This window comes from Orbicella faveolata, unplaced genomic scaffold (assembly GCF_042242905.1).
Source record: "Orbicella faveolata isolate gen_17 unplaced genomic scaffold, um_ofav_v1 contig_25, whole genome shotgun sequence".
Taxonomy (NCBI): domain Eukaryota; kingdom Metazoa; phylum Cnidaria; class Anthozoa; order Scleractinia; family Merulinidae; genus Orbicella; species Orbicella faveolata.
The window spans coordinates 7,269,444-7,296,231 of NW_028301553.1; the positions used below are offsets into that span (position 1 = coordinate 7,269,444).

The window sequence follows — 26,788 nt, forward strand, 5'->3', positions numbered from 1 at the left end:
AGTCTGCCGTACAACCATAATTTCTAGCAAAGGCTATGATTTTGAGAATCTAAATAATGTGCAAAATAACAACAAAATATTTTCCCCTATATCTGTTTATTAGACATTGCTGGAGTGAATTATTTCTATCGTCATTCTGGATTCCGGATTCTGGTTTTCAGTTCCTGATTCTGGTTTCAAATTCCATGTTTTAGGGTTGCCCGAGGCTAGATCAAAATGAATGTACCCATGGGCACCCTATCATAACTATCCCATATGCCTCAGAAAACAAATATTTTTTTCTCAAGGCTTTTTAGGATGTTTAAGTGGATTTTGACCTGAATTATAGCAGCGTAATATTCTGAGAAAAGCAAAATGAACTAAAATGCCACAGGAAGACATGTTTTGGCATTAGAGAGGTTCAATGGCTTTCAGAATCTTATCGAGATATCATTGTACAACACATTTTCTAGTCTTTTATGAAAGTGATTTGGCGGATCTTCCACAATGATACTTTGCATTTTGATTTGTCGAGTGCCCCTGGCTACAGAACTTGGCATATTTTAGTCTAGATTATAATAGCTTTGTAAAGGAATTTCCTTTGCCAATTCAATGTATTCACTTGTTTCAGGCCTACTCTGATCTGGGACCTTAAGTCGCCATAACTTAAGGTGACTTTGGGCGATTTAAGGCCTTAAGCAAAATTGGCCGAAAAGACATTGTGCCTTTATGCGACTTAAGGCAATTTTAGGCGACTTGAGGACATTTCACTAGAGTGATATAAATTTAAATTTAGCAACAGTCTCTCCATATATCTCTTGCAATAAACCTATATTGTATCAATGGTGGTACATAATTAAGTTACCACAGTCTCAAATATCGTGGGCTGGGTTGTTCAAAGCCTTATTAAACTAACCCAGGATTAGAGAGAATTTTGATTTCAGTTTTGTAACTTTTCGGTCCAGTTTTCTGTTTATGTTGTTTGTCTTTCAGTTTTGATCAAGTTTGATTCATCTTAACCTACACAACCATAAGCAGTGAAAGATATTTCTATCCAAACAGTATATATATTACTTTTTGTAACTTTTAACTTTTAAACATTTACTGGTTTTCAAACAAACCAGGTCAGGGGCCCGTTTCTCAAAAGCCACGGAAACTTTTCAGGCCCATAAAGCCATTTTTAGTTCATCTGTATCTAGAAATAGAGAAGTGTATATGCCTAAAACTTCTTGTATGAAGGGAACCTCTCTTCACATAAAAGAATATGTGAATAAAACAGCGCTGTAATTGTAAGGTTCAAGACTTTGCTTAATGGCTTTACGGACCTGAAAAGTTTCCGGGGCTTTCGAGAAATGGGCCCCAGATTTCAAACCATTTTTAAAAAAATTCTATTAAAGAAATAATTACCACAACACCGAACAGTTAGTATTATAAGAATAATAATAACAATAAATACCAGCAAGGTAGCATGAATATTAGTGAAGATATCACAACAACCAATATCAAACAAAACTATTAAAAAATATATTCACAGTGACAAAAATTTTAAATTTAAGATATCTTGATTTAATTTGAAAATTATATATTTGTATATTTTCCATAATTCAAACAACAGGGAAATTAACATTAATTTAGCATATTTACATGCATTTATTTTACAATGCTTCCCAAATTATAATCAAAGGGCTCTTAGAGCCAGCTTAGTCATGTTATGACTAATTTGCATTATGCTCTTTGCATGGTTATAGTATATTGTTACAGTTGAACCCTGTTAATTGGAACCCTCAAGGGAAACAACAGTTTAAAATAGTAGGGGTTAAGTTCAAGTAGACAGTAAGACATCATTATTCTTGAGAAAATGTCCATATTCCTCATGGGGATTGGAAATCCAACAGTCTCCTCTGTGGGGGGGAACAGGCATTATCTGGGATCACACATTGTCGATCCATTCCCAAGAACACCAAAACCTAACAAATCACTTTGAACTAATTGCCAATGGCAGAAACTTGGGAAGATTAGAGGTCAGGTTTTGGCACTAGGAGCTCTGGGATGGACTGAGTAACCAACGTGAGCTATGATTGGTCGATGGTTGCCTTTGAAAACCATTGATCAATCAGAGCTCACATTTTGTATCTGAACCATATCTGTAAGTATCTGGGTACAAACCAAGTGGCCTATCAGGCCAGAGCTAATATCCCAGTTTCTGTAGCATGAAGTGACTAAGAGTATTTCTACTCCCCCCCCCCCCCCTGAATGGGATGCTAGTCCATCGCAGAGTTACCCCCAGCACTAAGTTCACCAGTACCAATTTATACACCTGGGTGTAGGGAGGCACTATGAGAGTAAAGTGTCTTGCCCAAAAACACAACACAATGTCTCTGGCCAAGGCTCGAACCTGGACCTCTCAATCCAGAGCACACTAACCATGAGGTCACTGTCCTCCCACCATCTCAGTAATGCCAGTGCCAAAAGCTTGCACTCAGTCTCCCCAAAGTTTTTGTCAAGGACAATAGGTCGCCTAAGAGTAGCAAAATATGAGGGTGTCCGATGCAAAAATCTTAATAGGATACTTGGTAAATTATTAAGGATATCTAGTTAAATGACAATGCTGTTAAATAGTAATAACTTTTTAATAATCTTTATACTGTAGCATTATTTACATACACTGATCAATAGTGGTTTACAATAAATTCATCTAAGACTAAATAAGAAAAATATAGGAATAAAAACGCTCTCTGGTTAAAAATATATTGAAAACATAAGCTTTCGGCTATCAGTCTATAGCCTGTCACGAATGAAAAATGTGGCGCGCAAGCGAAAATATATACGAATGGGGTGCGAAAAATTGAGAATAAAAACAAGCGTGAAAAAAGCTAGAAGATAAAAATGTAAATGAGGCCTGATTACAATAAAATCGAGTATTGCCTAGGCAACGGTTTTGAGTTGTTTTCCGCGTCGACGGTTTTTGCTGTGTGCCAAGATTCTAGTGTTTTCCGAACGCGGTAATTACCTTTGTCAATGACACAAGCATTGTCGAAATCAATGGAGTGATTGTTTTGCCACGCATGGTTGGCAACATTAGAGCCATTTGAATAGTTCTTCAAGTTTCGTTGATGTTCCTTTTTTCGGGTTTGGAAGCATCTTCCGGTTTCTCCTATGTAATTCCAAGGGCAGTCTTTACATGGAATTTTGTAAACAACATTACATTGAAAATCTGAGGGTTGTCTGAACTTTGGTGACGGGAATTCTTGTTGAAGGGTTTTAAGTGGTTTGTTGACAACTCGGATATCATTTTTGCGGAGTAATCTTGTGAGGGGCTCGGTTAGGCCGCTGATGTAAGGGAGACATGCAAAACCCTGGTACATATTAGATGGATCAGCCCATTTGAAGAACATAGAAACCAGTTCTTCTGGTGGAGGAACTGTAGATGGGGGTGGCTTCTTATTGAGAATGTTAGAAATAACAGCCGATGGGTAACCATTAGCTTCTAACGCAGCCCTAACATGATTGGTTTCACGTGTTTTTCCTTCAAAGCTGCTAGGGAGGTTGGATGCCCGGAACGAGAGGGTCGAGGCCGTGCTGATTTTGTGTTCTTTTGCATGATGGGAAGAGAAATCCAAATAACGGTCAGTATGGGTTGGCTTCCGAAATATATCAATAAAGGCAACTCCATTTCTTCTGGAAACCAAGGTGTCTAAGAAGGCAATTTGGCCGTTGTTTTCAAGTTCGATTGTGAAAGAAATTTTGGGATCACAGGCGTTAAGAGTATCGTGGAAGGAAGAAACGGCGTCCTTCTTGATAATCACAAAGCTGTCGTCAACATATCGTTTCCAAATCCTTGGTGGGACTGGTGAGGTACTGATAGCTAAATCCTCGATAACTTCCATACAGAGGTTAGCAACAATGGGGCTAACTGGACTGCCCATTGCACAGCCATAGATCTTCTTTTTTTTTTTTTTTTTATTATTATTATTATTATTAATTATCTATTTTTTACAGCACGCATACTTACATTATTAATTACAAAAAACTACGTATAAAACTACAACAATACAGCTACTTACGCTAATTACAACTTGCTCTAATTACAATGCTTGACGAAAACAACAGTATTATTTAAACCGCTTACGTTACACCACTTTTTAATCGCGGACAATTACTACAAACTTTTACTACGGTTACTAGAACTAGTGAAAACTGCAAAAAAAAAAAAAAAAAAAAAAAATGACAAGAAAGCGACAATTTACAGTATATTTAGCTATATTTACAGTTTAACTTGCACCTTTGCTCTGCTAGTTTCGATTTCTATTTTGTTTTTAAGGATAGCCAAGAAAGCGTCTAAGAAATAATCTTCCTCATTTTTTGAAGCGGTGTAAATATAATATTTTGCAATTATTGTACAGAGGTTTAAACCGAGACACAGAGGCACGGTGTCTGTGATGCCGTAAAGTATTTGTGCTTCAGAGAGCGTGATTACAGTATTGTTTTTTCTGTACCACCAATCAGTAAACTCCATAGATCTGTTTGTATGTGCAGTTATTATAGACAAAATAATTGTTTGAAAGAGTGAAATCCAGTAGAGAAATGAAATCGGCCGAAGAGGGAAGCCCGGTTTGTGGTGTTTAATAGAACCACGGATGGCGGGAGGAGAACCGTCTGTAGAACGGAGTTTGCGATAAGTCAATTCATCAATCTTATTTTGTCTTTTAAGATCGGGGAGTCTGTTGTTCAATTCTTTTTCAATTTTAGAGAATGGTGACTTGTCAACTGGATGGTAGGTGTCACGGTCAACAAGTAGGGCTTCCATTTTTGTGTCATAGTCTGTTTTGTCCATAACAACAAAACAGTTGCCTTTGTCAGCTTTCATTATCACACGTTCATGGTCATCTTTAAGGTTCTTTAGGGCTTTCAATTCGGCTTTGATGATGTCGCTATGTGGTGGAGGTCGAGCTCTGTGGAGCAGAGAGGCAGTGGTAGTTCTATTAAACACCACAAACCGGGCTTCCCTCTTCGGCCGATTGTTTCTTCCATTGGCTCCGCCCTTTACAATACATCCAAGTTCCTTTCGGAAATCCTATCGCCGATACAGAACCGCAATGGATATTCTGTTCTCAATTCCTCACAGTTCGCCAAAGAAGTGGCTAATATGGAAATCTCTGATGATGAAGTTATGGTCTCATTTGACGTTGTGTCGCTTTTCACAGCTATTCCAGTCAACAAAGCCTGTGAATACATTCGGAACAAATTAAACAATGACAACACATTACGATCCAGAACATTTCTCAGCACAGATGACATCATTTCTCTACTGGATTTCACTCTTTCAAGCAATTATTTTGTCTATAATAACTGCACATACAAACAGATCTATGGCTGTGCAATGGGCAGTCCAGTTAGCCCCATTGTTGCTAACCTCTGTATGGAAGTGATCGAGGATTTAGCTATCAGTACCTCACCAGTCCCACCAAGGGTTTGGAAACGATATGTTGACGACAGCTTTGTGATTATCAAGAAGGACGCCGTTTCTTCCTTCCACGATACTCTTAACGCCTGTGATCCCAAAATTTCTTTCACAATCGAACTTGAAAACAACGGCCAAATTGCCTTCTTAGACACCTTGGTTTCCAGAAGAAATGGAGTTGCCTTTATTGATATATTTCGGAAGCCAACCCATACTGACCGTTATTTGGATTTCTCTTCCCATCATGCAAAAGAACACAAAATCAGCACGGCCTCGACCCTCTCGTTCCGGGCATCCAACCTCCCTAGCAGCTTTGAAGGAAAAACACGTGAAACCAATCATGTTAGGGCTGCGTTAGAAGCTAATGGTTACCCATCGGCTGTTATTTCTAACATTCTCAATAAGAAGCCACCCCCATCTACAGTTCCTCCACCAGAAGAACTGGTTTCTATGTTCTTCAAATGGGCTGATCCATCTAATATGTACCAGGGTTTTGCATGTCTCCCTTACATCAGCGGCCTAACCGAGCCCCTCACAAGATTACTCCGCAAAAATGATATCCGAGTTGTCAACAAACCACTTAAAACCCTTCAACAAGAATTCCCGTCACCAAAGTTCAGACAACCCTCAGATTTTCAATGTAATGTTGTTTACAAAATTCCATGTAAAGACTGCCCTTGGAATTACATAGGAGAAACCGGAAGATGCTTCCAAACCCGAAAAAAGGAACATCAACGAAACTTGAAGAACTATTCAAATGGCTCTAATGTTGCCAACCATGCGTGGCAAAACAATCACTCCATTGATTTCGACAATGCTTGTGTCATTGACAAAGGTAATTACCGCGTTCGGAAAACACTAGAATCTTGGCACACAGCAAAAACCGTCGACGCGGAAAACAACTCAAAACCGTTGCCTAGGCAATACTCGATTTTATTGTAATCAGGCCTCATTTACATTTTTATCTTCTAGCTTTTTTCACGCTTGTTTTTATTCTCAATTTTTCGCACCCCATTCGTATATATTTTCGCTTGCGCGCCACATTTTTCATTCGTGACAGGCTATAGACTGATAGCCGAAAGCTTATGTTTTCAATATATTTTTAACCAGAGAGCGTTTTTATTCCAATATGTCTTATCCTGGTTACAGTTCTATTTTTACAAGAAAAATATACACCAGTGCTAGTAGTAAAGTTATTGCAATAGCTGAGTTAAGAAGTAATAGGCATGGACAATACACAGACTATCCTCAGATATAGATATTTTTTAATTTTTCTAATATTATGTAAAAGAATGCACTCCTGCATGCCTTGGTGATATTTGTAGACATGGGTATTTTTTTTGACCAAACCATAATCCTAAATTTCAAGCACAGGCAATATAATAATGTCATTAAAATCAATGTGTAAACAAATGTTGTGAACTAACTTATTTAGCTGATACCGTGTTCCAACACATCGGTTTTGTCATCATTAACCCTTTGAATACCAAGTACGCATATATGCGTAATCAATAGTCGTGCTCTTTGTACCACTTGTGACGTCATCAATTTAAATGTCATCAGATATTCTTGATAAGCAGATAGTAGTTCTAGGCTAGGCCTTTCCATACAATGGTCAGGTTTAGATATCGACGACATTCCGACATCGCAAATCGAAAAACAACGTTATCAGTTTTGGTGCAAAAACGGTGGTAAAATGGTCCGCTACGCCTATAATTGATCAAGGTCCATTTCTAGGCTTCGCCCGTAATTAACATCCAACTTTTCACGGCAGCCAGAAAGAACATGCAACGCAAAAAAACTCCTATTTTCCACTAGTTCACTTGCCAAGTTGTTATCGGGCAGTTTCATTAGCCAATCACATTCAAAGTTGTAGTTTAAATCAACCAGTCACATTCAAAGTTGTAGTTACGTGTGTGCGTGTGCTTGCTTTTGTGTTTTGGCACCTAATTGCCGGTAGGAGGTGCGGTGGCCTTAAAATGTTTACATCTCCTTTGTAGGTATTTTAATGCCAATTGTCCCTTTCTTTCATAACTTGGCTATTCTTCTTTTCTCAGAAATTGTAATTTTTATGATTAATTGGTAATAAGACTTTGTGTCGTCCAATTCGGTCTGTAATTATACTCGTGCTAAACATATCGGACTCCCGTTACGCGGTCGTCCGATTTTGTCATCACTCTTATGATAACAGACCGAATTGGACTCCACTCACTCCTATTACCATTACTTAGTGCGCGCGCTCATGCATGACGTGGCGTGTGAATTTGCGTGCGCAGTAAGGATGTCCTTATAAATGAAGATGAGTGTGGTCACAGGGCACCCATACAAGCGGCATCTGTTTGTATGTTCGAAATATAAAGAAATGTTAACCTTTATCGAGTAATGTCTTTGTTAAAGCTCAAAATAAACGTAAGCCTACCTCAGTTGTTGTGCATTGTCGTTTCTGCGGCTCAAAATTGCGAATTTGAGCGATTTGGTGGTTCTTGTGTTGACTGTTACTCCACGTCGTAAGAGAAGACAAGGGTGGAAAGCTCATTTTCGACCGCTCCAGCGCCAAGCGGACTGTCACCCAGAAATTAGAATCGCCCGGCTTCCAAATCGAACAACAGATAAACTGAAAGGTTGACGCATTCTCTCGCGGCATTCAATCGAAGATCCATTCAAAATCCAAGCGTTAACCGCCGAGTAATTTTCGAGAAATACAGCTTTCGAGGCGACCAGCATCGGGCGACCCTAAAAGTAGTCTCAGCAGCCGTTTTTTGGGATGTCGCGCAACGCTCGTTGCGTGACATCCCAAAAAAAAGGCTGCGGAGGAGACTACCCTAAAAGCAGGAATGATGGATCAGTGGAACAGCGGAACGGAGGAATGGCGGAACGGCGGGAAATCCCCATAAATCCTGAAAGGCGAAGTCGCGGAAAAGCGGAAAATCCTCCGAAATCCTAAAAGGAGGAATTAGGAACGGCGGAAAATCCCCGAAACCCTAAAAGACGGAATGACGGAAAATCACCCAAAATACTACAAGACGGAATGAAGGAAAATCCCCCGAAATTATGAAAGACGTAATGACGGAAAATCAACCGAAATCCTAAAAGACTTTATGACGGAAAATCACCCGAAATCCTAAAAGACGTAATGACGGAAAATCATCCAAAATACTAAAAGACGGAATGAAGGAAATTCCCCCGAAATCCTGAAAGACGTAATGACGGAAAATCACCCGAAATCCTAAAAGACGTTATTACGGAAAATCACCCGAAATCCTAAAAGACGTAATGACGGAAAATCACCCGAAATCCTAAAAGACGGAATGACGGAAAATCACCCGAAATCCTAAAAGACGTAATAACGGAAAATCCCCCGAAATCCTGAAAGACGTAATGACAGAAAATCACCCGAAGTCGTAAAAGGCGTAATGACGGAAATTCCCCTGAAATCCTAAAAGACGTAGTTACGGAAAATCCCCCGAAATCCTAAAAGACGTAATGACGGAAGATCACCCGAAATCCTAAAAGACGTAATGACGGAAGATCACCCGAAATCCTAAAAGACGGAATGACGGAAAATCACCCGAAATCCTAAAAGACGTAATAACGGAAAATCCCCCGAAATCCTGAAAGACGTAATGACAGAAAATCACCCGAAGTCGTAAAAGGCGTAATGACGGAAATTCCCCTGAAATCCTAAAAGACGTAGTTACGGAAAATCCCCCGAAATCCTAAAAGACGTAATGACGGAAGATCACCCGAAATCCTAAAAGACGTAATGACGGAAGATCACCCGAAATCCTGAAAGACGTAATGACAGAAAATCACCCGAAATCCTAAAAGACGTAATGACGGAAAATCACCCGAAATCCTGAAAGACAGAATGACGGAAAATCACCCGAAATCCTGAAACACGGAATGACAGAAAATCACCCGAAATCCTAAAAGACGGAACTATAAATGCTGTTTTAGGAGAGGAGTCAAGGAAAGTGAAAAAAGGCTTTGTGAGACCCCCCTTCCTGTGTAAAATAATAATTTCTTTTGTTGTTGTTAAGAACTTGTTATCCTTTAGATTTCTACTACCGATTCTCGTGTAGCATTCGCATAATACAGTCGAAACAGCAATCAGGCAAAAGGACCATAATCCTGTCTAAGGGATCATGTACATCTAGTACTAAGCTAAATCCATTTGGTTCAGGGTTTTGAACATGAATAAATTAAGTTGTGCGTAATGTATTTAGTAATCAGTTTTGTCTTTATTTGCTTTAGCTCTAGACTTCTCAAAACTAAAAGAAATTGTACTTCTATTTCATCACACTGCGGTAAGAAATAAACTTGCATCAGTGGTCTAGTTTGGTTTGTTTTTATTTATCTACACTTGTAGACCTTTCTAAACTAAAATCCACCATATTGAAAATGGCGCAAACCTGGCTCAATTTAGAGTGTTGTATGGGAATTCAGTGTCCCGTAATTTCTGTAACTACTCCTCTGTGTTGGCCCAGAAATCTTTTGACAGACATCTGGAACGTACCCAAGAAAAAAGGTGAGAAATTCGTTTTGAAAAATACCGCGAAAAATTGTTGATATTGCGTGACATAGACAAAGTGGTCATACCGTATTAGAATCAAGCTTCTTTGGGTGAACCGATTTTTTTCATGACAACAGAAATGGCTATGTCGTCAACTGCATAAGAAATTTAATTAGCGGAGTTATGGCAGCCACTGGCACCTGGCAGAGCTCCACATAAGAGAAATTGGTAACGCTTCTTTAGTTGTCACGTGATTGTACGGTGCGATAGCTGAGCCCCACAAAAATGAATAAAGAGAGAGAAGTTGAGTAGTCTGTCCATAGAACCTCTATTTTATCTTGAGTTCGTCGAGATCGCAAGCAAAACTATTAACCGCTGGAAATTTGAAAAAACGCGAGTCGTAACTGCTCTCACGCTCCGCGCTCCAAGGAGAATAACTCGTAGCGAAAAAAAACTCTTTGTGGACAGACTATGTAGAGAAGAGTAAAGTTGGAAAATATACAAATAAAATAGATGCATAAATGGAAACCGACGAATTAATTTTAATGCTGGAGGAAACCCGCGGGTGGGCTAGCATCCCTTCCAGAGGAGAGTAGAAATTCTCCTAGTCGCTTCATGCCACTGAAAAAGTTCCGGTTTTATGGGCCACTGGAATGATGCAGACTTGATTATCCGAGCAAGCTTACAGAAGGCTGGGGGTATCCCTTCAATGGACGAGTATCCCATCCAGTGGGGAGGAGGGTTGTAGTAACCAAACTCCTTGACACTTGTGCTTGAAAGGCTTTACTTTCTTATGTCTTCGCCTTCATTTGTCATGAGTTTGATTTTTTATTGCTAAGCCGAGGAACCTTACATTATGCCTTTTGAACGAAATAAAGAATATTATTGCTGAAACGAATATCCCCGGGCATGCGCAGTCTCGTCGACAGAGTCATTCTCCATTTTTTCTCGTCAAAGCCCGCATATGTTTTACCTCGTGTAAAATTCTGCCATCAAATTGCTTTGGCTGAAAGTCGAGGGATTTGATTTCAGGGCTTCGTGGGATCTTCGTTCGCACGCTATACCACGAGAGTCTAACGCTAGTGGCGACACCACGGCTCCAACTCCCGTTTTCCCACACATTTAAGCGCGGGAAAGCCAACATAATGTGATGCAGCCAAAAGCGAGGTGAAAAAATGCACCAGTGTATTTAAAATTAACGCCAAGGGAATTAAGAGGCAATTAGTAGTCTCTAAAGTATTACTTTACCTGTTATGTAAATGATGCAATGAAAACTTAAATGCGCTGATTTGATACTTTGCAAAACTTATTCCTTGATATGCGTGAGAAATTCACACATTTGATAATGAATTCAAAATTAACGACGCAGTTTCCTTTGTCCATGCGCACCTTACCCAAATTTCATTTTCAAATTTCTCAACCGACGTTTAGTTCAGTTTGAGCTGTATCCACTTCGCGTCAAGTTACCCGACTTTTACCAACGCGAATGAAGCTTTAAAGGGATACAGCAAGTTTTGTTTAGACATTGAGCAAGATCGCCATTTCACGTGAAAAAGTTTCTTGAAGCCATGAAACTGAAAGCCCGCTTGACAAGATGGCAACGTTCCTTCAAACGGTTTGATTCAAGCATTGCTGGACTCTGTAGCACTCACCACTAAAGACATTTCAGAACTGTGCTGTGCTAATCTTTAGTGGCAACCGACAAACAGGATAAACGGTGCTGAACGGATGTAATCCGCAATATAATTCCTTCTTCATCGGTGAGACATTTAGATACAGTCACCATGTTGAAGTAAGCGGAGACAGATAAGAGAGGCAGGGCAATGGAAAGCCTTCTTAGAGGTAAGTAAGAGTTTCTCGTTCTACATAATCAGCAAATAGATTGAACTTCATTCTAGTACCATTTCTGGACATTGTACTGCTCATATGACGTTTCAAAAGAGAAAGGAACTCAATTAGTGACTTTCGGACTCAACAACAATTCAGTGTGCCAGCAAAAATTCGATGGTTAATTTTCCTAGAAAAACTTCAATACCATCGGACCTGAAAATTATATCAAAATGCTTGAGTTAGAAATCGAGTGTATGGAAAGCAGTTACTTTATCCAAAAAGATGACTCTCACACATTTACCCTTACACTCTTCGTAAATAAGTTTAATTTTTCATTAAACTCTATGTGATAAGACACGAAGAGACCGAAGGCAACATGTAATTATAAAACGTTTAAACTTAGTTTTCCTTTGTGAATTATTAATCTAAACTTCTATTTTTCTCTAGATTAGTCCTTGAAGCGCTGATTACTATGTTGTACGTACATCACATGTATATTGGTGTCGCAACAGTCTACTGATCATAAGCCTGGTGCAGTTGTGACTGATAAGAATCCTTTCTATGGAAAAACTGGAGTGATTCCTGGCCGGAGAAATGTCCCGAAGAGATCAAAATGCAAGGAAACAGGAAATCTGAGAAAACCTTCAAGTGGGAAGGAAAGCGGAAAAGTTTTGCTAGAGAATTAAGAACAACCCGGCTGTGAACAATTCTGGTGACGACAGGATAAGTAAATATATGACATAGGTATCGACTTGTTTCTGGAAAAATCCGAGATCAGTGCTAAATTAAAATGACCGAATGAAAGGGCCACTTTGTTATCGGAATGATCGCAGACGGCAATCACGCATTCCTAAGCTGGGTGGAGGGTCTCGTGCGCTCCTCTTAGTGCTTGTTTTACTTTCACGTCCAGAGGAGTGATTGCAGTCGAGAAGTCGACTAGGCCTTCCGTGCCGCGCAATTCGGAACCTATCCTGTTGGACACAGCACGCAGGTATCATGAGTACCATGCGACAATCCACTGGAAGCATGAGGTCTGGATGGAGTGTTGGAATAGGGTGGTTGATCTCCGGTCGGGCCTGTAACTCGCCTCAGCGCTTCTGGCTCATATGGACCCTCCGAGGGCTGTCTGTATTCAAGCTGGGATTGCAGGTTGTCGTTTCTGTTTTTGTTTTTGTTTTTTTGTTTTTTTGTTTTTTTGTTTTTTTTTTTTGCAGCCGTCAAAATCCTAAAAGAATGAACAAACACTTGATCTGGGTTTTTCGAGAGCGAGTTGTACTTCTCAATAACTTGAAGGAAGGAAGAAATGTGGACACAATTTCACATTGTACGATCAAGCACGAGTTGGCATCCACTGCATGAAGAAGAAATGTTTAGTTATTGGGTAAATCGACAATGAACAGAACTTCTTTATGAAAAGTGCTGGAGTTACGCTAAAATTTGTGTGGTTGTAGTTAAGTTACTAATTATTTTCTTTTGTTGTTTCTAAACAGTTTGTTGACTTGTTGTGAATTACGTAAGACAGGAAATACTTGCTTGCTGCATCCTCAGGATCACTGTACTCTACGACGAAACCTGTGCGATTTCCCGGCCTCGACGAACAAAGAACTAGGCTAATATCCAGCCCTCTTGACCTTACCCTTAGTCAATAACCTATATGCAATGCAATAATATGTAATGTAGGACTATGTAAAACAATAGGGAATATCTAATTACGTATCGTCCCGGAAGGACTTTGTAAGGTTTTGATATGACAATGTACTTTAAAGTTATTTTCTGAAAGGTAACCAAGCTTAAAGTTTGGTTATACAACTGTATTTGGTGATATGAGTTTATTATGATATGACTTTATGTCTTGTTTTGTTTTATTATTTCCTCGATTCATTATTATTTTGTTGGTATCAGGAAGATGCTGGAAGATGTAGGGCTCTCTGTAGGGCTATATCAGCTCAATTGTATGGAAATGTATTGTTACGTAGGGGTATATAGGCCTATGTGTGGCTACGTCAAGCAATTTAGGGTTGTAGAGTCTTGGAATGCCTGAAAAATAGCTCTCTATGACTATTTCTAACTTTTGATTGGGCTTATATCACGTTTATTCCAGACTCATTCGCAGCCTTGTTATGGGAGTTTGAATCCCCCGAACTGTGCCTAAACGCATTGTAGAACAGGAACTCACTCACAGTATCATTCATTATTTACTCGTCTGATCTTTTCTGACCTTCGGAATACTTCGGACATCTTGGATAACCTCCGAGAAAAATGGAACGTTGTCGAACATCTAAATCTAATCGGCAATCTCAACTCATCTTCGGTCATCCGACTATAATTCGGCATGGAAATCCGCCTAGTTCGGCGAAAAGAGCATCTTCAGTAATCTTTGATAACCTCTGGGAAAATCGAACATTGTTGAAGATCTTCGAAAACCGACTAAATCGGCAAATTGAGCACTGTCAAAGCATGCATAGAATATCTTCGAAAATACGACTTATCTGGCAAATCAAACATCGTCGAAGAAGTCAATATTTGGAAATCCGACTAATTTGGCCAAAAGAACATCTTCGGTAACCTTCGGAAACCGCCGCGAAAAGCCGAGTAATTCTCAAAAATCGAGTATATTCCCAAAGAAGACAATCCTCGGAAATTCGACTAATTCGGCAAGTGTAACTTCTGGGAAAATTGAACAATGTCGAACATCTTCGCAAATCCCCTATTTCGGCAACTCGAGCTCTGTCGAAGCATGCGCAGAGTATCTTCGGAATCCCGACTAGTTCGGAAAATCGATTACGAACTGCCAAAGAAGACAATCCTCGGAAATCCGACTAATTCGGCAAATAGAACATCTTCGGTAACCTTCGGTAATCTCTGGGAAATTTCGAACATCCCCGGTAATCCGACTATTCACTGTCGCCTTCGGATGGTATACTTAAACAATAGACCACAAGTTTTTCAGGTTTATAGGCTGATAAACCACGCGAGTGGTATTTTCTTGGTATAAACACTCGCCTGAAGGCTTGTGTTTATATCGAAAAAAATTCAAATGACTCGTGGGAAATAATTATTCCATAAGGGGTCACTGTTCTACCGTTTTGCTACTTTCCGGTAGTAGCAAAATTCTTACATTATCCGTGTCATCCGGAGCCCTAAAAAAACGTGGTAAGGCCATAGGCCTTCCTCCCCGTTTTATTTGCGGTTTTGTACAGATCTTTCAGTAGCCTGAAATGCCAGTCATCTCCCGCCCTTAGCTTAATCCCTGGAGCATTGGGCCGAAGGAGGAAGATGACTCACATTTCAGGCCAACCTTTCAGCGTCCTCGGAGACCCAGAGGCAGTTAGTCGGGAAGACGCGATATTTTCGGACGACGCGATATTTTCGGGCGCCCGAAAATATCGCGTCGTCCGAGAATATCGCGTCGACTAACTGCCCCAAGGTCTCCGAGGATGGACTTTCAGGTTCCAAGCGAAAGTAGCGGGAAAGCCTCCTGAGCCGACTGTTCGAGAGGATGACCAGCAGTTTCCTTCTCAAATTCAAGATGGCGGAAGGTGAGTACTGTCGTGAAAAATTGCTGTTTGAACAAAGGGTGTATTTATTCTGTTTTCTTTAAAGCAAAACTAGGCCGAAGTATAAGTCCTTTTATGTTAATTTTTTCGAACACAATTCCAGTTTCCTCTACGGAAAAGGGCTGGAAAATGTGCCCACCTTCTTGTCTGAAGGCTAGCGACATTGTCGAAACTGTACTCTCTCTCTCCCTAGAGTCAGAGTAGGCAAGTACAGCAAAGGCGCTGTCTGTAATTGATTTTCACCGAGTCACCATGTGGTTTTTGTTCGTACATTTCAGGTCAGTCGGAGCAAACTCTTGAAGAGGTGTTGAAATCGATGAAGCACGTGATCCTAGGTTTGTCCGGTAAAGGAGGAGTTGGTAAACGTACTGTTTCGACACAGATGACATTGACTCTTTACAGCAACGGAAAGGAGGTAAGCTGAAATCTTTGCGTTCTGTTGACTTATGGTTTACATTTCTACATTTGCCCTCATTATAAAGTCATTGATTCATACGCAGGAAGAGGGGTGGGGGTCGTGGATAAGCTTTATCAGACGATTTTCCATGTTTTGGATTGGTCTCGTTTTCGTGTTTTTCGTTTGGGAGAGAGATTGTTATCAGAATATTTACAGTATTGGCCACACGATGTATGAACTGGTGACACTTTGGGAAAAATCCAATCTTGGATTCAAAATGTTCACTTTGCCTTCCCTCAAGCACCGTCTGTCTTTCTTCCCTGTACCCCAGAAGACACCCACGGTCACCCCAGTGAAAACCTGTGGATCTGCCACTGGTAACAGAGAAGTGCCTTCAAGAATGTATTGTTGCAGCAGTACTAGCTACCTTGATCACAATAAATGACTAGTCTTTGTGTTATCTCTTTATCTTCTAGGTTGGCATACTGGATGGTGACTTATGTGGACCAAGCATTCCAAGGATGATGAATGTGGAGGGAAAATATATACACCAGTGTTCTGCTGGGTAAGTCATAACATAAAGGATCATCTTCTGAAGCCATTCCATGGGAGCCATTCTCTGAATCATGAATGTACTTTCATTTACATTGTGGAACAACACACATACTTGTGTTTGATACGTAACAGTAAAAGAGTGTTTATGAACTTAAATGGCTCATTACAGGAGAATTCCTTATCTCCATCCAGTGTGATAGCAACAAACTGACTTGAAGTATTATACCTTCTTCTGTATGGAATGTTGGTCTGTCAGGGGTCACTACCCCACTTTCTTGAAACTTTTGTAGGTGAACTTGCTTGATCTTGGGAAGTTCTTTAATTCACAAAATTTATATTATTTGCAATCTAAAAGCTCCTGTGTATTAATTAACATACTTTTTATATACATACTTCTTAAATTTCTAAGTTTTATATATAAGATCAGCTGATATGTTATTGACATCAAAGCTTGCCTGTGTTCTTTGGTGAAGGTGTTTATGAGCATTTTCTAAAGATCACGTGAATTTTTCTTTTTAGCTGGATTCCAGTTTACACAGACAAAAACCAGTGACTGGCTGTTATGTTAATTGGTTTCTTGTTAAATAACAGAGATGATGCTGTTGGATGGAAAGGACCTTAAAAAATGGTATTTATTCCTTGATGCTCTTTACTTATATTTTTTGACTTAACTTGACTTGTTCAAGCTTGTTAATCAAAGCTAGATCTGAGTGTCTCATCATTAGCAAACCACTGATATACATTATTTATGAAAAAAATTTATGGGACACCCACAGCTGGTCACCACTGGATCAAAAGTGTAACAATTTGTACAAAAGTTATGCAAATCTTTTGGAAACACTGTGGTCTTTCTGGGCTTTTGAATGAAAAGGAAAATGTTTTAAGTAATTTTTTTACTGTTATTTTAAAACAACTTTGTTCCAGGCCAGTGCACCATACTGTCTGCAACGTGAGCACTTTTATTAATGATTTTTAAAATGGAGCAAATTCTGTAGAGTGCTACAAACATTTTGATGTTCATGCAGACTTCCTTGAGTTCTCAAGTGACAGTTATCAGTATGTCTTTTTTTAGCAATGATCAAGCAGTTTCTATCAGATGTGTGTTGGGGTGACCTGGATTACCTGATTACTGATACACCTCCAGGTATGACAACAATATAAAATGTTATTTTTAGAGGCTTGTGATGTACTGATGTGTGAGGTACAGTGGCCCAGTACACTCCAGATTAACAGGTCAGTAGGTCTGGATTTAAGGCCTGTTCATGGGTCTTAGTACTGGGTTCTTAGGCACAAGAGACTTGACTTGCAATGCCTCTCATCACATAGGAGAAGAAATGAGTACCAGCACGTTGTTGGGCAACCTAAACTGCGAAAATACAGGGATACTAGGGGGTATTCAGCAATAGGCTGGCTCCCCATTAAGGAAATTAAGGGAGAGGTAACAATACTCCATACTAGGAGACTGGAGCTGACCTACCTTGATCGGAACAGACATGCTCTTTGTCATTAACTTTGCTGATAGTACAATAGTGCACATTAATTTTGCAGTTTGCGGTGTAATCCTATCATTATTGCTCTGTTCTAAGATTGGTTTTGTTCAGTCCAGGGACATCTGATGAGTGCATTACAATCTAGATGGAGCAACTCTTGTCACTACTCCTCAGGTATGCATAAAGTATTTATAATAAACTGTCTACATTGCTGTCAATTATTAATTAATAAGCCTCATTTGGATTTTGGAAAGTTTACATTTGCTTAATTTGTGTATTCTGACTAATACATTGTTGACTTAGCCCTAACAACATTGAAGAAAGGCCAACCTTTCATTGAGGCATTTAGCCTTTTAAAAGTCAATCAATTCAGGTGGAATTGGCTCTAATCACTTTTTGGCCAATACCCAAGATTAGTTTAATGTCAGTTAATTACCAAAATAGGTCTCCAGTTTTGAAATTTAACCCTCATATTTTCCCTTTGTTCTTAAAGACTTTTCACTGCACACCTAGAGTATCTGGGAGAAAACATTGCCTGAAAAGTCCATGTAAAATGTGTGTGTGGAGCAGGCTATTCCTTTATATTTAAAACACTATGACTTGTTGTATTTCTGACTGTTAAGTGTACTTTTATCTTCATAGTATGTAATATTATTATAATGTTCCACTTTCTTTCTTTTAGGGAGGCACAAATGTGTTTTCAAAAGGAGGAGGTGAAGCCTTGGCAAATAACTACAATGTTCAATTTTTAGGTAAAAATACTTATTAACATCGGTGACTACACAGGAAGGGGGATAGAGGGGTTAAGTGCAATCTAGATCATGTTTCGTGGAAAATAGTCTTTTCACCATTTATTGCTCTCGTCTATATTAGTATGAAAAAAAAAAAACGGCAGCGAAGTACGTGTATATTGTCTATATTATACGCTCACTAGAATCTTCAGAATTGAAGGAGGTGAGTCGCCCAGGAAGAAGAAGAAGAAGAAGAAGAAGTGCAAAGGTCTCGTTTGCTGGAAGTTTAAGGAATGTCACCAAATTCTTTGTTGTGTCAAGCTTATCACATAGCAGAACAGATTGTTCGTGATCTAGTCTAGGGGTCATTGCAAATTGCAGAAAATTCTCACTGATGTGATTTGTTCAATTTGACACTGAAATCAGTCCATTAAGTAGTAAGTTCCACAGAGGAGAGTCTTCTACCTATATCTTGCTGCTCGCAGATCTTGAAATATATTTTTTTCCTTTGTAGGTTCTATTCCACTGGATCCCAGTCTAATGCAATCCTTAGAAGATGGCCAAGCCTTTATTGACTTGTTTCCTAACTCACCAACACTAAACATAGTCACTTCCAGTAAACATAATCACTTCCAAACTGTTACAAATGGAAAGCAATGGAGATCAGTGATTGAAGGAACAAGAACTTTTTTTTCAGAAAATGGTTGTTGAGTATGTGGCATTTATACAGCTGGACAAATGCTACTGAAATGGCCAAGTGATCAGCCACTGGTTTCTCCTTACAGTGCCAGTCTCTTATCAATCAAACCAGTGATGAGAATTACGGCAATCATCAACTGGAAGATATTGTCTTGATGTACCAACAAATTCTCAGAACACTGATGTCAAGAGAGATGAAGGACAGTGAAGGAGAATTCATTTAGCAGTGTGAACATGGTACTGAAAATGGTGAAGGATAGGAAGTCTGTTAAAGTATATATATTCCTCTAAGTCTAGCCATTAAGGAAAAAAACGTAGAAAAATATGGCTTCACTCCTCTATGGATTCTTTTGCCACTCACTTAAACCAAGCGTTGCATTGTTGTGGGAGCATATAAGCCACGCACAATAGCCTCCTTCACAAAGTTCTACTTGTTAAAGCAAGAAAGTATGATTACAGAACAGCATCTTGATTTGGGAAAAGCTTCGTTGGAATTTTCCTTCGATACATAGTTACACAGTATGTGCAACTTCAAGACTTGTTTTGTCTGTGACCTCTTCAGCTGGTCGACAGTAAAGATTTGAATTTGGGATGACTTCATGTAACCATGCACAAAAAATAGAACTTGATACAGAGTAATAACAACTGACAATAATATAACCAGATAGAAACAATAATAATAATAATAAGATAGAAATAAACAAGTAAATAAATAAATAAGTAGAAATAAAAATGAAAATTATTAGGTTAGCACGTGGTATCAAGGTTTATATTTCATGCATGGTTAATTGAGGTCACCTTGGATTTCAATCTGTTATGGGGACCAAATTATGGGGTCATAAACGAAACCAGTTTTGTAGTTGTATATATTAGTGTAACTGTGTGTTGAAGTAAGATTTGAATGCAGTTTTTCCCTATCAAGATGACGTTCAATGATTGTACTATAGTGATTTTGACGAGCTGACTGTTGCAGAAATGATTTATAATCAGAAAAATAATTTGAATGAGGTCTTTCCAAATCCGGATAGATCGGGTAGTTGCAAATCGCAATTTTACATGGCCAATAATATGCCTAAGATTCTTTGTTCAGAAACTCATAAAATGTTGCAGCTGAAAGGTCAATGAAAAAATGGAAATAAATGCAAGTGGTACTACCTCAGTTATCTGCATGGTATTTTGTGATTGTTAGAATTGCAAACACTAGTCGTTTTTCCAATGTGTCCTGGAAAGAAGGAGTGTAAGGAGGGGCTGACAATGGGCTCATGTGAATAATCAACGTTTGAGTTACTTTTACGCGTAAGAGAAATTAACGCGGGGATGCCAGATTTCCAATTTTGTTTTAATTTGGTGGGTTACTGCGCAAGCGTGACAATATAAGCGTTATTTTTTTGTGGGTTAAAAAGCCCTGGAGTTAGCGGCACTCAGTGGACTCTTCTTAACAATTATGATAAGATTAATCCAACACGTTTATCTGGTTACGATGTACAGCGAAAAAGAAAACAACTTAGTTAAGAATTCGTTTCAGACCTTTTTATCAAGGTTTGAACAGCGCCTTTGTTTGTTAGAACTACATGGAACTGTTCCCAGCAAGGCAGCTAAACATCATGCAGTCTGTAATAGTAGCTAACGGTTAACGGCAGATTGATGTTGATTTTGGATAATTTTTCTGACTCATTTTAAAACAAGAACCAATTTAATTATAACATCGACACGCAATAGCATGGTCTTATTCTGTTGCCAGCAATAATGGTAGGTTTTTTCGGTTTTGAAATTCCACAAAACCACTTCAGATTAATATTTCAAAACCCAGTTACACAAAAATACATTAGGGACCGTTCATTTTTTATGAGGGAGGGGGGGCTGGTGGGATTTGGGAAGCACCATTTAAAAATCACATGACCCCCCTTCAGCTTACCAATTTTTTCACATGGCCCCCCCTTATAGCGGTAATTTTTTGGGATGACCCCCCCCCCCCAAAAAAAAATTGAACAAACAATATTTAGATTTCCACTTTTTTAATATTTCTCTATTATCCCCCTACTTCACGTTATTGTGCTCACTATGAAGACAATATTTACAATCCCTATACTACAGAGAGCTGTTGTTTAAAAAACAAATCAAAAGAAAGAGGAGTCAATTTCGGATCTCCTAGTTATGGCTCGCCCTGAGCGTGTGGCATTTGGCCTCTCATTGGCATCTTCCTCATCTGAATTGATGAATGCAAGAATGACGTCACTTGAGTCATCTTCTCCCCCAGAGTCAATGGCATCACTGTCATACTCATCATTGTCACTTTCATCCGTTTCACTACTGTCAGCACTTGCCCTGTTGTCATTTTATGTCAATGTCCTGGCATTTCTCAGTGTTGGTTGGCCAGCTCTGAGAGGACTCTTCTGCTGCAAGCATGAATGTCTTACAATTGCCTTTACTTTCTCACTCTTGCTGCTTTTCAAATGCTGCTTCAGCCCGAGGTGATTCAAGTACTTGTTTAGTTCTGGAACACGTAGCGTTTGAAGCTTGGTTAGATCTTCGCACAACTCAGTCCAAGGATAATCCTCATATGATTTATCTTTTGCGTCCCTACTTAACTTTGCCTTTTCTTCTGCTCTCTTTTTCCTTTTAAATTCCAGCACTTCAAGATGCTGAAGATAATCCACCACAAACTTTGATTTGACAATAAACTTATCTGCAAATAGAGCAACGCTCTCTGAGTGAGATAAAACCAGCCTGCCACTTCCATGTTCTTTCTTCGCTTGGACCCTTGGCTGCCAGTCATCTGGATCACGCCCTTCTTTTGGGGTCTTCTGGTAGGAGAGGTAGTGGTATTCCGGTAGGCAGGAATGGTCAGGAACTGGTTTAAGAAAAAGAAGCAATCTCTCTAAGTGCGGATGGCTGTTCAGAAAGGGCGAGTGAATTTTCCATGCCAGGGTACCAGTTGAAGTCCAGTGATGGAAGAAAACTGAACTTCTCCATCAAAGAGCACAGAGCAATGGTGGAAAAGTTGAATGTCATATTGAAAGATGTAAAGGAACACGATTCCACACTCCTTCAGTCCAATGGGCTTCCTTTAAAGCAGGGCGAAGAATTTGCCCACAGTTTTAATGTAAAACAGATCAAATGTATAGAAGCTATGTTGACGAAGGTCACGCAGGACATGGAAGCACTAGAAAATAAGAAGAGCAATTATAACAGCATATTCAAGGGCATACTCAAACAGCACATCAACAAAAGGAGAAGGAAAAAAGAAAACCGCAGAAAGTCAAATGAAAGGAAGAGGAAGCGGACTGAAAACAACGTCCAACGAGTTTATAGAATCTGTGTTGGAAACCCGCTAGGAAATGATCTTCCACAATACCTTGTGTACCCTCCTAGAGCAGCCGTCCCGGAAGAGTGTATTAAAGTTGAGGATGTTGCCACGTCGTTATTTAGAAGAGATGGGCCATACGTCGCACAGCTCTTGGAAGGGAATTATTTCACCAATGCTGCAAGAAGCAGAATCACCACCAACCCTGAGCAGGAGGTCGGAGATTATGTTTACACCTTAATGTACCCTGAAGAGTACACTCTGACGGAAAGCATTGCTGCTTCGTTTAGCATTGGTGAAAGAGACTCCCATAGCAGCACAAGCGGCGACGAAGAACTCGACGACAGCGAAGATGAAGATGAGTGCCAGTGAAAGTTGCATTCGAAAATAACAGTGTTAAATACTTTGTTTCAGTATCTACAAATGCTTTTTGTCGCCAAACGTTTTTTTAAAGCAGAAGGAAAGTTTGTAATAAATTTGTATCCTGCCTTCTATGTTTATTCTATAGCAATTTTTTTGATATTCAGACATTATACCATTTTAAAGTTTTACTAAAATATTTCACGTGACCCCCCCTTTTTCCCTTATTTTTTTGGGATGGCCCCCCCTCGAAAGCCATTTTTTTTCGCATGGCCCCCCCCCCCAAATCCCACCAGCCCCCCCTACCTTATAAAAAATGAACGGTCCCTTATTGAAAACAAACAGCGTTACCTAACTTGAGACTTGAAACTACCAATCAAACGAAAAACTGATGATTGCCATGAGGATGAGGATACCATGAAATCTGCAGAGTTTGGGAAGTTTCCTTGTCACATTACCCTTCCCAACACCCGAGAGCCTTTTTGGTGAAAGGAATCAGTTTCACAAAAAGTTTTGTCCTTGATGAGACGTAAGTTTACTTCTTTGAACCACTCATGGAATCTGTTGCAAAACGAAAGAACCACTGTGTTGCCTCAAAGTAGGCCTTTCCACAAATATTTGGATATTTCTCAGGATATTTAGAAGTTTCCGAGATATTTAGAAAATATGAAGACACTTAGAAAATGTAGGGATATCTAGAAATATTTATAGCCTTTTTGGCTTGGCCCCGTGTTTTCCTTGCTATTTCTTGAAGCGATATTACAGTTCTATGCCAGAAACAATTCAGTCCGTGGATTTCCCACTCGAAAAATGTATTCTATATCACTAAAAGCGCTAAAGCAACAATTTTCCAAAATGGCGTATGCTAGTAACATTGAAGCGCCTGAATAGAATGTTCTTTCTCAACTCCTGCTTCTACAAGAAAATTTTGAAAATTTTTGCCTCAGAGGTTCAAACTTGGTGTATTTTTAAGGTAAAAATAAGAGATATTGCAAGTTTGATTTATAGGAAACAATTGGAGACGTCGTAATCTTGGCTAACTTGTAGACAGCAAAGCAGTCGTGTTTTCTTAGCGCCGTAAGCGAGATCCTCGCGCGAGAAGCACGCGAGCCAGGGCGTCTCTCCCCAACCTCTCTCACCGTTTCTACACGCTCTCCAGACCTTTCGTTCGAATACCGCCCGCGTCGCTCGCGTTCGCAAACTACGACTGTCTAACTTGAGGCTTCAAATGGGCACCAGGTCTTCCATCGGAAATATGGAAAAATAGTAGGGGCGAGGCCGTAAAGACTCTAGCCGGGAGGTCGCGACGACCTTCCGGCTAGAGTCTTTACAGCGGTGGTCTTACTTATTTTATAGGTACCGTATGTCAAGTAGTGTTGCTATTTTACTAGTGTTCCCAAACACATAGACACTTAAATAGAGTTTTGTTGAAATAGACAAACAGAACTTTTCGATTTTTTATTATACAAACACTGGTTATAAATTAGAATCAGTGAGCATTAACAAAGGTCATCCTCACCTTCAAGAAAATCAACTGGCATTCTAAAAAGACAACAGCTCGATCATGTCATGTAAATTGTCTTGATTAAATTTTGACACCTTATTCAACAAAATCGAAAGTAGTTAAAGCTGTAACAACAACAAAAAAAACGCTACAAAGCCCCTGGGGATTGTATTATTGTTCCAAACTGCACTAAATATGGAGTTGTTTAAGGGGGCTTAATAGAGCTTTTTTTTTTTATTATAAAGCACTCCAATAGCTATGTTTGTTATTTTTTTTGGAATTCTAGTCGCATAGAGATCAAAAAGTTGTTTTGAGCCGTATTAGCACTCGTTTTTCGTATAAATTAAGCTTAACGTAAATCAACTAAGTTTAGCAAACTCGTCATCTTTTTAATCCTTTTTATCCTGTAAAACTGTGACCAAACATCGGCCTGTTTTAAGTCAGTTTTGGGTTCAGGTTATTTTGTATCAAGATACCCTGTTTTAAACTCAGCTATTTCTTTAGGAACACTCCCGGGTGGACTCCCATAGAAAAAAGACAGGGGTGCTCTTCCGAAAAGTTGACAAAAACTCCTAAGTGGTACCAAGATCCTGTTTTGTGAGCGTGGTTTGAACTTTTTTTTCACCCCTACCAATTCTAAAACAACACCTCCTCTCCTGTCATATTTTTTCCCGCTAAATCATTAGCTTAAAAGATGCCGCGAAAGGTTCCACTGTAGACCTTGTGAAGATGGACACCCTAAGAGGCACCAAAACTAAAACAAAAGGTACGACGAACACCTCCGTCCTTTTTACATGGGAGTTCCCACCGGGAGAGACTATTAACCCTTCGTGATATTAGCATATAAATTCTCCTTATTGGTCTCGAAGCATTTATAACGATGTTAGATATGAGAATTTGATGATTTATCTCGACAACTTGTTGGAATGCCCGTAATGTCACGTAATTTGTTTTAAGGCCCCTTCCACACAAGGCCGAAGGAATTTGAAAACGGAGGTTTCACCTTGAAAACGTATCAAATGTTTTTGTCCACACTACGCCGGAGGAATTTGAAAACGCATCAATCACCGTTCATTTTGGATTCGTGTTTGAGGAAAACTCAGGCAGGAAAATTACTTTATTTTCGTGACGTCATCGTTTTCGAAAAGCTCTGTTTTCAAAATGTTTCCCGTCCACACTCAAACGCAAAGATGGCGTTTTCAAATTCCCCCGGTTCGAAGAGCTCCGTTTTTGTGACGGATTAGCGTGGACCGCAGGCCTGACCGTAGAAATAAAGCTGTGATTTCAAATTCTCCCGGCGTAGTGTGAACGGGGCCTTGGTAATTTGAGCACGAATCGATAACCTGCCTTGCGCGGACTTGAACACCATGACAGTACTCGATGCCTTTTCAGATCTTTTTTTTTTTTATCAACTGCTATTTTGGCCAGCGTCCTATTCAAGGGCGCTTGGGAGATAAGAGAGCAATAAACTGCAATGCTTTCTTTATGTCCGGTTATTAAAAAGCCAAATTTAAATCTACTCTGCGCGCGAGACAGTGTGACTTTCTAAAATCAGAAGTTAAGCACAAACTTATGTTAGTCTTGCCAATTGAAGCTGCTAATTTTCATAAAGTTTTAGGTGAGGATTACTCAAGGGCTTAAATGAAGGACAAAAATGTTCGAGGCATTTAAACCTGCTCTCTATGCGCGAGGTCCCCAATACTAGCCTTCTAAGATTAGAGGTTAACACGTAGTCTTGCTAATTTAAGGTCATTCCGCTGAAATAGAACCTGCAGTGAGATTTTTGTGAAACTTTGCCTATCGCATGTTTATATTATAGGAACTTAAATTTTGAAATAAAAATGAGGGGTCCCCATGTTCGTTTAGGAGCAAAAGCACCTTGTTTATACCCATATAAATCCTTATAATAGCACCATGATTGTAGTTACGATTGCTTGCTAAATTCACGTTTCCGACGATTGCTTTTTGTTCTACACTGAGAATTGATCCATATTTATTTTACAGAGAGAAATTTATTACTCAATTCAAAACAACAAAAAAATGATAGGTCACCATACTTGTTTGCGAGAAAATGACGATTTACCTCTATGGCGAGGTCCAGCTGTAAAGAAAAAGCCGCCATTTTTCAGTGCGCGCGCACTAATCACGCGTGAAATTATGCGCAGTAGGGATGCGCAATGCAATGCTGCGGAATGACCTTAAGCTGCTAATTTTCATCAAGCTGTAGTTGGGGATTAGTCAACAGCAAAAATGAAGGGCAACAATATCCGTCGCAATCGCCGATGATCGGCTTAAAAGAATTAATTGCTATTAAGTTATACTAATAATTGTTATATTTTGGCATTTCTGCATTTAATTGTTTGTTATTATTTCTTTATATATATATATATATATATATATATAGGAAG

At 39.4% G+C, this 26,788-nt stretch overlaps 2 protein-coding genes and 1 pseudogene across 2 annotated transcripts; 2 read left to right on the plus strand and 1 right to left on the minus strand.

The window, feature by feature from the left end:
- Nucleotides 1–2,725: 2,725 nt before the first annotated feature.
- LOC149108779 (uncharacterized) lies at nt 2,726–4,502 on the minus strand. The gene has a single exon (XM_089293337.1). It carries the CDS (start codon nt 3,903–3,905, stop codon nt 2,883–2,885), a length of 1,023 nt encoding a protein of 340 aa, XP_089149463.1. The 5' UTR covers nt 3,906–4,502; the 3' UTR covers nt 2,726–2,882.
- Nucleotides 4,503–4,626: 124 nt separating this feature from the next.
- On the plus strand, nt 4,627–6,302 carry LOC149108780 (uncharacterized; annotated as a pseudogene).
- Nucleotides 6,303–14,865: 8,563 nt separating this feature from the next.
- LOC149108781 (cytosolic Fe-S cluster assembly factor NUBP2 homolog) lies at nt 14,866–20,371 on the plus strand. Its single transcript, XM_089293370.1, has 8 exons — nt 14,866–15,322; nt 15,619–15,755; nt 16,214–16,302; nt 16,812–16,920; nt 17,365–17,436; nt 17,879–17,956; nt 18,465–18,534; nt 19,028–20,371. The coding sequence occupies exons 1-4, from the start codon at nt 15,283–15,285 to the stop codon at nt 16,843–16,845; spliced, it is 300 nt and encodes a 99-aa protein (XP_089149496.1). The 5' UTR covers nt 14,866–15,282; the 3' UTR covers nt 16,846–16,920; nt 17,365–17,436; nt 17,879–17,956; nt 18,465–18,534; nt 19,028–20,371.
- The last annotated feature ends 6,417 nt before the right edge of the window (nt 20,372–26,788 follow it).